This window comes from Sciurus vulgaris (genome assembly GCF_902686455.1).
Source record: "Sciurus vulgaris genome assembly, chromosome: 4".
Taxonomy (NCBI): Eukaryota; Metazoa; Chordata; class Mammalia; order Rodentia; family Sciuridae; genus Sciurus; species Sciurus vulgaris.
In genome coordinates this window covers 81434473-81446715 of record NC_136464.1, presented here as the reverse complement: position 1 = coordinate 81446715, position 12243 = coordinate 81434473, and the positions used below count along the sequence as shown (strand labels likewise).

Here is a 12243-nt window from a genome sequence, read left to right as displayed (position 1 = left end):
TCAAGGATGATATTGAACAGAAGTGGTAAAAGAGGGCATCCCTGCCTTGTTCCAGTTTTTTGGGGGAATGCTTTCAGTTTTTCTCCATTTAGAATGCTATTGGCCATGGGCTTAGCATAGATAGCCTTTACAATGTTAAGGAATGTTCCCACTATCCCTATTTTTTCTAGTGTTTTGAGCATGAAGGGATGCTGTATTTTATCAAATACTTTTTCTGCATCTATCGTAATAACCATGTGATTCTTGACTTTAAGACTCTTGATATGGTGAATTATTGATTTCCAGATGTTGAACCAACCTTGCATCCCTGGGATAAACCCACTTGATCATGGTGCATTATCTTTGTAATATATTTTTGTATGTGATTTGCTAAAATTTTGTTGAGAATTTTTGCATTAATGTTCATTAGAGATATTGGTCTGAAATTTTCTTTCCTTGATGTGTCTCTGTCTGATTTAGGTATCAGTGTGATATTGGCTTCATAGAATGACTTGGAAGGGTTCCCTCCTCTTCTATTTCATGGGATACTTTGAGGAGTATTGGAATGAGCTCTTCTTTAAAGGTTTTGTAGAACTTGGCTGATAATCTATGTGGTCCTGGATGTTTCCTTGTTGGTAGGCTTTTGATGACTTCTTCTATTTCAGTACTTGAAATTGGTCTATTTAAATTGTGTACGTCCTCCTCGTTCAGTTTAGGTAATTCATATGCCTCTAGAAACCTGTTGATGTCTTCAAGATTTTCTATTTTGTTGGAGTATAGGTTTTCAAAATATCTTCTAATTATGTTTTGTATTTCAATAGTGTCTTTTTTGATGTTTCCTTTTTCATCCCAAGTTTTAGTAATTTGAGTTTTCTCTATCCTTCTCTTTGTTAGTGTGGCTAAGGGCTTAACAATTTTGTTTATTTTTTCAAAGAACCAACTATTTATTTTGTCAATTATTTCTATTGTTTTTGTTTCAATTTCATCTCTAATTTTAACTCTTTCCTGTCTTCTACTACTTTTGCTGTTGATCTGTTCTTATTTTTTCTAGGGCTTTGAGATATAGTGTTAGGTCGTTTATTTGTTGATTTTTCCTTTTTTATTGAATGCGCTCCATGAAATGAATTTTCCTGTAAGTGCTGCTTTCATAGTGTCCCAGAGATTTTGATGTGTTTTATCTTTGTTCTCATTTACCTCTAAGAATTTTTTTATTTCCCCCATAATGTTTTCTGTTATCCATTCATCATTCAATAGCATATTATTTAATCTCCTGGTGTTGAAGTAGTTTCTGTTCTTTATTTTGTCTTTTATATCTAATTTCATTCCATTATGATCTGATAGAATACAAGGTAGTATCTCTATCTTTTCGTATTTGCTAAAAGTGGCTTTGTGGTATAATATATGATCTATTTTAGAGAAGGATCCATGTACTGCTGAAAAGAAGGTGTATTTGCTCATTGTTGGATGGTATATTGTATAAATGTCCGTTAAGACTAAATTACTGATTGTGTTATTGAGATCTATGGTTTCTTTGTTCAATTTTTGTTTGGAACATCTGTCCAGTGGTTAGAGAGGTGTATTAAAGTCACCTAGTATTATTGTGTTGTGGTCTGTTTGGTTCCTGGAATTGAGAACGATTTGTTTGATGTACATGGATGAGGCACTCTTTGGGGAATACATATTTATGATTGTTATGTCTTGCTGATTTATGCTACCCTTAAGCAGTATGAAATGTCCTTCTGTATCCCTTCTGACTAACTTTGGCTTGAAGTCCACATTATCTGATATGAGGATGAATATCCTGGCTTTTGTGCTGAGTTCATGTGCATGGTATGTTTTATTCCCATCCTTTTACCTTAAGTCTGTGGGTATCTCTTCTATGAGATGAGTCTCTTGCAGGCAGCATATTGTTGGGTCTTTTTTTTTTAATCCAATCTTCCAGTCTATGTCTTTTGATTGATGAGTTCAGGCCATTAACATTCAGGGTTATTATTGAGATATGATTTGTATTCCTAGTCATTTTGGCTTATTTTTTTTTATTTTTTTATTTTATTGTAAACAAATGGGATACATGTTGTTTCTCTGTTTGTACATGGCGTAAAGGCATACCATTTGTGTAATCATAAATTTACATAGAGCAATGTTGTTTGATTCATTCTGTTATTTTTTTCCCTTCCCCCCACCCATCCCACCCCTATTTTCCCTCTATACAGTGCTACCTTCCTCCATACTTGCCCCCCTCCCTAACCCTAACTCTAACCTTAAGACTAACCCTTCCCTCCCCCCCATTTTGTGTCATCATCCACTTATTAGCGATATCATTCGTCATTTCACTTTTTGAGATTGGCTTCTCTCACTTAGCATGATATTCTCCAATTTCATCCATTTCCCTGCAAATGCCATAATTTTATCATTCTTTATGGCTGAGTAATATTCCATTGTATATATATACCACAGTTTCTTTATCCACTCATCAATTGAAGGGCATCTAGGTTGGTTCCACAGTCTGGCTATTGTGAATTGAGCAGCTATGAACATTGATGTGGCTGTATCTCTGTAGTATGCTGATTTTGAGTCCTTTGGGTATAGGCCAAGGAGTGGGATAGCTGGGTCAAATGGTGGTTCCATTCCAAGCTTTCTGAGGAATCTCCATACTGCTTTCCAGAGTGGCTGCACTAATTTGCAGCCCCACCAGCAATGTATGAGTGTACCTTTCTCCCACATCCTCACCAACACCTATTGTTCTCGTATTCTTGATAATCGCCATTCTAATTGGGGTGAGATGGAATCTTAGGGTAGTTTTGATTTGCATTTCTCTTATTACTAGAGATGTTGAACATTTTTCCATATGTTTATTGATTGCTTGTAGATCTTCTTCTGTGAAGTGTCTATTCATTTCCTTGGCCCATTTGTCGACTGGATTATTTGAATTCTTGGAGTAGAGTTTTTTGAGTTCTTTATAGATTCTGGACATTAGTGCTCTATCTGAAGTATGATTGGCAAAGATATTCTCCCACTCTGTAGGCTCTTTCTTTGCATTGCTGATAGTTTCCTTTGCTGAGAGAAAGCTTTTTAGTTTGAATCTATCCCAGTGGTTGATTCTTGCTTTTATTTCTTGTGCTATGGGAGTCCTGTTAAGGAAGTCTGATCCTAGACCAACAAGGTTAGGATTTGGACCTACTTTTTCTTCTATAATCTGCAGGGTATCTGGTCTGATTCCGAGGTCCTTAATCCATTTTGAGTTTAGTTTCGTGCATGGTGAGAGATAGGGGTTTAGTTTCATTCTGTTCCATATGGATTTCCAATTTTCCCCACACCATTTGTTGAAGAGGCTATCATTTCTCCATTGCATATTTTTGGCACCTTTGTCTAGTTTGAGAAAATTGTATTTATTTGGGTTTGTGTCCGTGTCCTCTATTCTGTACCATTCATCTACCTTTCTATTTTGGTACCAATACCATGCCGTTTTTGTTACTATTGCTTTGTAGTAGAGTTGAAGATCTGGTGTTGCAATACTCCCTGTTTCACTCTTCCTGCTAAGGATTGCTTTAGCTATTCTGTGTTTCTTATTCTTCCAGATGAATTTCATAATTGCTTGCTCTATTTCTGTAAGGTACGTCATTGGGATTTTAATTGGAATTGCATTGAATTTGTATAGCACTTTAGGTAGTATGGCCATTTTGGCAATATAAATTCTTCCTATCCAAGAACATGGGAGATCTTTCCATCTTCTAAGGTTTTCTTTAATTTCTTTCTTTAGTGTTGTATAGTTCTCAGTGTAGAGGTCTTTCACCTCTTTTGTGAGATTGATTCCCAAGTATTTTATTTTTTTCGATGCTATTGTGAATGGGGTAGTTTTCCTAATTTCTCTTTCTGAAGATTCATCACTTATGTATAAAAATGCATTGGATTTATGGGCATTGATCTTGTAACCTGCTACTTTACTAAATTCACTTATGAGTTCTAAGAGTTTTCTGGTGGAATTTCCTGGTTCTTCTAAATATATAATCATGTCATCAGCGGACAGGGATAGTTTGAGTTCTTCTTTTCCAATTCGTATCCCTTTAATTTCTTTGGTTTGTCTAATTGCTCTGGCTAGAGTCTCAAGAACGATGTTAAATAGAAGTGGTGAAAGAGGGCATCCCTGCCTTGTTCCAGTTTTTAGGGGGAATGCTTTCAGTTTTTCAACATTTAGAATGATATTAGCCATGGGCTAAGCTAAATGGACTTTACAATGTTAAGGAATGTTCCCACTATCCCTATTTTTTCTAGTGTTTTGAGCATGAAGGGGTGCTGTATTTTATCAAATGCTTTTTCTGCATCTATTGAAATAATCATGTGATTCTTGACTTTAAGTCTATTGATATGGTGAATGACATTTATTGATTTCCTGATGTTGAACCAACCTTGCATCCCTGGGATGAAACCCACTTGATCATGCATGGTGCACTATCTTTTTAATATGTTTTTGTATGCAATTTGCTAAAATTTTGTTGAGAATTTTTGCATCGATGTTCATTAAGGATATTGGTCTGAAATTTTCTTTCCTTGATGAGTCTCTGTCTGGTTTAGGTATCAGTGTGATATTGGCTTCATAGAATGAGTTTGGGAGGGTTCCCTCCTCTTCTATTTTATGGAATACTTTGAGAAGTATTGGAATGAGCTCTTCCTTAAAGGTTTTGTAGAACTCGGCTGAGAACCCATCTGGTCCCGGACTTTTCTTTGTTGGTAGGCTTTTGATGACTTCTTCTATTTCAGTACTTGAAATTGGTCTACTTAAATTGTGTATGTCCTCCTCGTTCAGTTTAGGCAATTCATATGTCTCTAGAAACCTGTTGATGTCCTCGAAATTTTCTATTTTGTTGGAGTATAGATTTTCAAAATAGCTTCTAATTATGTTTTGTATTTCAATCCCGTCTGTTGTGATATTTCCTTGTTCATTCCGAATTTTAGTGATTTGGGTTTTCTCTCATCTTCTCCTTGTTAGTGTGGCTAAAGGTTTATCAATTTTGTTTATTTTTTCAAAGAACCATCTATTTATTTTGTCAATTTTTTGTATTGTTTCTTTTGTTTCAATTTCATTGATTTCAGTTCTGAGTTTAACTATTTCCTGTCTTCTACTACTTTTGGTGCTAGTCTGTTCTTCTTTTTCTAGGGCTTTGTGTTGTAGTGTTCGGTCGTTTATTTGTTGAGTTTTACTTCTTTTATTAAATGCGCTCCATGAAATAAATTTCCCTCTAAGTACTGCTTTCATAGTTTTCCAGAGATTTTGATATGATGTTTCTTTGTTCTCATTTACCTCTAAGAATTTTTTAATTTCCTTCCTAATATCTTCTGTTATCCATTCATCATATAATAGCATATTGTTTAATCTCCAGATGTTGGAATAGTTTCTGTGTTTTATTCTTTCATTTATTTCTAACTTCAATCCATTATGATCTGATAGAATACATGGTAGTGTCTCTATCTTCTTGTATTTGCTAACATTAGCTTTATGGCATAATATATGGTCTATTTTAGAGAAGGATCCATGTGCTGCTGAGAGGAAAGTGTATTCGCTCTTGGTTGGATGGTAAATTCTACAAATGTTCGTTAAGTCTAAATTATTGATTGTGTTATTGAGTTCTGTGGTTTCTTTGTTCAATTTTTGTCTGGAAGATCTGTCCAGTGGTGAGAGAGGCGTGTTGAAATCACCTAGTATTATTGTGTTATGGTCTATTTGGTTTCTGAAATTGAGAAGGATTTGTTTGACATACATGGATGAGCCACTGTTTGGGGCATAGATGTTTATGATTGTTATATCTTGCTGATTTATGCTTCCCTTAAGCAGTATGAAATGACCTTCTTTATCCCTTCTGACTTACTTTGGCTTGAAGTCCATATTATCTGAAATGAGGATGGATACTCCAGCTTTTTTGCTGAGTCCATGTGCATGGTATGTTTTTCCCCATCCTTTCACCTTTAGTCTATGGGTATCTTTTTCTATGAGGTGAGTCTCTTGTGGGCAACATATTGTTGGATCTTGCTTTTTAATCCAATCTGCCAGTCTATGTCTTTTGATTGATGAATTCAGGCCATTAACATTCAGGGTTATTATTGAGATATGATTTGGTTTCCCGGTCATTTGGTTCATTTTTAAATTGTATTTATTTATTTGTTTGACACAACTTGTTTCCTCCTTTATTTGACAATTCCTTTAGGGTAATTCCTCCCTTTGCTGATTTGCTTCTTTGTTTTTCATCTCTTCCTCATGGAATATTTTGCTGAGAATGTTCTGTAATGCTGGCTTTCTTTTTGTAAATTCTTTTAGCTTTTGTTTGTCATGGAAGGATTTTATTTCATCATCAAATTTGAAGGTAAGTTTTGCTGGGTATAAGATTCTTGGTTGGCATCCATTTTCTTTCAGGGCTTGAAAAATGTTGTTCCAGGCCATTCTAGCTTTTAGGGTCTGGATTGAAAAATCTGCTGATATCCGTATTGGTTTCCCCCTGAATGTAATTTGGTTCTTTTCTCTCACAGCCTTTAAAATTCTGTCTTTGTTTTGTATGTTAGGTATTTTCATTATAATGTGCCTTGGTGTGGGTCTGTTGTAATTTTCTGTATTTGGAGTCCTATAAGCCTCTTGAACTTGATTTTCCATTTCATTCTTCAGATTTGGGAAATTTTCTGATATTATTTCATTGAATAAATTGTTCATTCCTTTGCTTTGTTTCTCTAGGCCTTCCTCAATCCCAATAATTCTTAAATTTGGCCTTTTCATGATATCCCATAGTTCTTGTAGATTCTGTTCATGATTTCTTACCATCTTCTCTGTTTGTTCAACTTTGTTTTCGAGGTTAAATTTTAGTTTTTCACTTTGCTTTATTTTCTCTTTTAAAGATCTCTACAAACTTGTTCTTATTTCTCAAAGTAATTCTGACTCCATGAGCCTGGGTTCCAGGGCTCTGCATCAGCTCACTCTCAGATGGTAGTAGCCCTCCAGAAGTCTTAGTCATTTCAGTGTGCTTTATGGAAGAGGTCTCCTAGGCTTATTCCCAGCTGTACTCCTATATAGACTCTCCTTTTCATCCACTTCTCTTCAGGGTTGGCCTCCACCACTTTTCAAGGTCTCACTTCCTGTTCCACTTAGAAAGGGTCCCCTGATTTTCCCAGTTTTTCATGTTCATGTCTCCCAGGGTCTCAAGTCCACAGGTGTTCTGGAAGAGAGTCTGGAGTCATCAGAAGAACTAGAATATGGTTGGGGAAAAGCTGTGATAGCTTTGTTTTTGATGAAGTGTCATTTTTAAGGCTGTTTGGAAAGGAGCTACCAGCATATCAGTTCTTACTGCTTTTGCTCTTTTTCTACTTAACTGAGCATGTTTTTTTTTTTTTTTTTCACCTCTAAAGAGTTAGACAAAGGAGAAGTCATATTTTAATTTCTTATCCTTAAATAGTTTTGCAAGACAAAATGAGGTAAAATTCAAGAATAGGGTTTACTCTGTAGGATAACATTTCCTTTATCTACTTGTCCCCTGTTCCTTTTTTTCCATTGTCCTCTCCCCTTGAGGCATGGGACCTAATTATTCTGCACACATTGTCTCACCTCATTCATCCCCAGTCTTGATTCACTCCTGTACTAGGCTTGGTCTGAGAACTATGGAAAAAAGAGAATTTATTTCTCTACCTTTCTGTGTTTGGCTCATTAAACATTAAACAATATCCTGGCCCCATCCAGCAGTTTTGCTCTAACCCTCACATACCCTTTCTCTACTCAATACCCTCTGGGAATGAGATATATAGATTAGCTTTCTTTAGTTCATAGCTAACTTATTTTCTATTATGAAAATTTGAAAATATATATAAAATTAGAATAATAAAATAAGCCTGTCATATATCGCACAGATTCAATATCAAGATTTTCAGTGTGTTTATCTTTTAAAACCCAAGGTTAGGGCTGGGGAGATAGCTCAGTTGGTAAAGTTCTTGCCTTATAAGCAAGGTTTGGGTTTGATCCCCAGCACCTCAAAAAAAAAAAAAAAAAAAAAAAAAAAAACAACAAGGTTCTCTTGGTGTATTGTTCCATAATCTATTATAACATCTCTCATTTTTTTCTTATGCTTAGCTGTTTAACAGTTCTGGGATATTTGGCTTCCACTTTTATTTCTTGGCAGATTGGCTTTTATTTATTATTATTAAAATTATAAACATATCAATTGTACAAATTAGTGGGTTTCACTGTGGCTTTTCCATTCATACGTATATTGCAGCTTCAGCATTAAATTATGTATTGTCAAGGATGATGTGTAGGAATAGAAATTAAAATTCAACAAAAATATCTAATAAAACTTACATGTGGCCACTTTCGGCACAGGTTACAATTTGTTAAACAAACTTTGTGTAGAAATTATCATGTAATTATTATTTCTATTATATTGAATTCCCTTTTAAACCTGTAAATTGAATTTTTACCTCCAATTTTTGTAATTAAAAATGGTCATATGAGTCATTAATATCTTTCAGGGTAATTATCAAGGAGTATTACTACTTGTGAACCTTTTTTTATCCACATGCTATTTCTTTCATAGAAAGTCTTTGAACCAGTGAATACTTTCTGGGTGTGCTTAACTATTCTCATATCATAATGGACATAAAGCAAAAGGAACCTTCATAGCAGACAATAATACTAGTATGGAAAATTATGAAGTACATTTTGCTTGTAAGCATACCTGACTTTAATGGAATAGAGTCGTGTTATGATATTAGCTTCAAGTGCGTGTGAAAGGTTAATCATTTCATACCGCTCATGAATAAAGCATCTGCTTTGCAGAATATTATTCACAGTTGAAATTCACTAATTAATTTTTCTCTATTTGTTTTCTTTTTCTCCTTTCTCTAGCTCTTGTAAATGTGAAACTTTGGGCCATTGATCGACAATGTTTTCAAACAATAATGATGAGGACAGGACTCATCAAGCATACGGAGTACATGGAATTTTTAAAAAGGTAGGACACTTTCTTTTTGCCTTTGAAGATCATTTTTTGTAGTTTGTGAAATGCAGCAACATGAAGACTTGTTGCTATTATCTCATTCTTAATAACCTGCCAATTTGTAGAAGAGAAGACCTTAGACAGGCTTCATTATATTTCCAGTGCCAATTTTCAAGATATGTGGTGAAGTAGGAACTTCTGAGGATCATCCTGTGTACTCAGTTATTCAGCATTCTCTTAGAGAAGTGTAACTCAGAGAAACAAGGGAGAATTTGCTGGAACAGAAGATGAGATGAGTTCATTTTAACTATTGATAAGTTAATGCATTTATGTCACCTCTTCTAAACATATCGCATTTAAAAGGCCAAGACATCTCTTTTGTGAATTCCCATATGAAAGGTCAGATGACTAAAATGGAAAAATTCTGAGAAGCATCCTTTTAATTTTCATTTCCCAGTTTAATTTCTCAAATTTGATTAATTTTATGTTGCAGTTCTGAAATATCAAAACCTTTTCTTCAATTATATATTATAGCAACTTAATATAGGGTGGGATTAATATAAGAAGCCAGATTTTCATTTTTCAGGAATATAGTGATGTTCACTGAAAATAATTTTTTCAAGTCTAAATTTGTTTTAAAGAATTAAATCAATTTTTTATGATTGAAAATAACATTGAAAATTATGATACCTTAAAAAGTAGTTCTTTTGTATTTCTGTCATTTAAAAATAAAAGCATTATTAAATAGTGAGGCACAGATTATGTGAACTAAAGGGAGTATACCTGTAAGATTTCATTTTTGAGAGCTAGAATATTAAATTTTTTTGTTTGCTTTATACTTTTTTTTTGTGAAGAAATAGTTAAAACAGAATTACCAGATCAGATTCACATCTTGTTTCAGTGATACATTTTAACAGCTTCCTATTGGATTTACTTAAAGTATAACTTTAATATTCCTTACTTGGGTATCTTTGTGGTTAATTCATTTGCTTTGTTTCACCCTTTATGCATTTTTTTTATTTCCACATGAAGTCTTTTTGCTATATACCTACTGAAGGGACCGTTATTTTCTAATTTCAATCAAGTAATATATTAAAATATTACTGTTTTCAGGGAGACTTTTCTTTCTTTCCTCACTGTGATTGCTTGAAGCACTTAGGAGAGGTAGAAATATAAATTTATTTTGAAGTTTAGAAGGAAGTTAAATTGCTTAGTTGCCATACATATGTGTGGGAGGGGAATTTATTGTGTGTGTGTGTGTGTGCGCGTGTGTGTATGCATGCATGCATCACTGTGGATTTGGTGAGAGACAGACACAGAAACAGAATGAATATTTCATTTTAAGCCTTAACTTGAAGGGCAAGAGTTACAGATTTTTCCTGATACAGTCCTGATAAAAAATCTCAATTGTATTTGATGAAGTGGTTACCTGTAGGATATAGTTTATCTGATTCACATAACTAAGCATTGGGCACATATGATGTTGATTTTAGCTTCCATAAATTCATTTTCTCAAGGAAATCGACCAAATGCCAGAGCTATCTTGAACCATTATTATTACAAGAACTCCTTTATTAGTGAGTGGTACCATTTTAGGAGATGGAGATGTCTCCTTTTCCAAACATTGTTAAAAATGTCATGATGACAGCCCTGCATTAACTCAAGCATAGGAACCTTGGGTGGAAGCCTTATGCTACTCTATAAGGCACACACCCTTGAAGTTAAAGACTGAGTAAAATTCATTTCTCCTTCATATTCTTGTTTAATTAACTATGCTTACTGTCATTTAGTTTGTAAGGCTTTTAAGAAATGGCATAATCATATAATCAGGCCCAAGGGAAATACCAAAACATATTGTCAAAAAAACCAGAAGACCAAAATTAATTAAAACTTTCTACTTACAACTTCAGAATCATTTTATTTCTGTTTGTTGTTCATTTAAATTTTTCTTGTTTTGCTTGTCACTCCTTTGTACTCTATAAAATATTAGGGGCTAGGGATTGAGTTTAGAGGTGGACAGTTTTCTTTGCATGTGCAAGGCCCTGGTCTCTAACCCTAGCACCACACACAAACACATACACACACACACACACACACACACACACACAACAAAACAACCCCCCCACAAAAAAAAGAAAAAGAAGAAAGAAACAATGTGCATAGTCAAGTCAATCTACTTTTCTTAATGACTTCATGTCTAGAAAGGCATACCTACTTTAATGTTGTAAAAATATATACAATATTTTAATCTTCCCTATAGCAATCTAGGAAAGGTGAATATTTTTCTCTGTGTTAAATAGAACTTTCCTTTGAATTTTTCTACTATAGATATATACTTTATAGTTTATGATGGAGTTAAAGGAGTAAGCAATTGTGAGACTATCAAAAAAATAAAAACTACAAATGATAATGTGCATCATTAAAATTCTTCTCAATAGAGAACTCTGTTGTCCCTCCTTAATTGAGGAATGTCAGAAACAGCAACAGGCTGAAAGAGGAATGATCCTGTAGCACTGTTCATCTTTCCAATCCTTCCTCCTCATTTTCCTAAATAAATACATATGTTTAGAGGGTGAGGAAAGGGAACACACCAGGCATATAAACGCACTGCTGATATGCAAGGATTTTTCCTTATTGTTGAAGTTGAGTTTTATTTCAATTCTGGTGTGTTTACTCATTTTGTAGCTACAGTCATGTGGTTTAGATCCGTCTTTGAGATTAGATGCCACATTAAACTGTGATTCTGGCTCTTCAATCCTGTTTATTCATTTCACTTTTGTGCCTATATTTCATATTCCCTGACATAAACACAGATGTTCCTGTGTGAGCATCACAAAAAGGGGGGGAAAAAAAACCCCCAAAACAAAAAACACAACAAGTAAACAAACTCTCCCCCAAACAAAACAAAGAAACAAAAAAACCAAAAAACAAGACTCCTGGTTTAAATCCAAGAGCCAAGTAATGGCCAGAGTTAATTTGTATTGCTTTTCTGAACATATTCTCTGGTGCTACTGCTGGGAGTGGCATCTATACTCAGGGGCTTTACAAAGTAGCTGTGGGCCTCCTGGGATGTGCTTGTCAGAACTGGGTCCTCTGTTGGCCTCAAACTGGTGAAGATGACAATGATGATGGTTACCCCCTGCTTGTATTACTTTCTTCATCAACAAATCAGAAACACAGCAGGAACTTTTTGAAATTTAGACTAATCATTTGATCCTATGGAGCCTCAAAAAAATCTTTCCTTTGTCTATTAGACAGTCATTTCAGCGTAAGGCAAATAAGCTCATGCTATTCCTCT

The 12243-nt window shown here is 34.5% G+C and overlaps 1 protein-coding gene across 3 annotated transcripts in view; it reads left to right on the top strand.

Moving 5' to 3' along the window:
• The window catches only part of LOC306660154 (cGMP-dependent protein kinase 1), a 1225718-nt gene that overhangs the window by 785622 nt on the left and 427853 nt on the right, over nt 1-12243 (top strand). For all 3 annotated transcript variants that reach the window (XM_079138304.1, XM_079138302.1, XM_079138303.1), the window contains exon 4: nt 8855-8960. In XM_079138304.1, coding sequence (XP_078994430.1) covers nt 8855-8960 — 106 coding nt within the window. The remainder of the gene's footprint in view (nt 1-8854; nt 8961-12243) is intronic.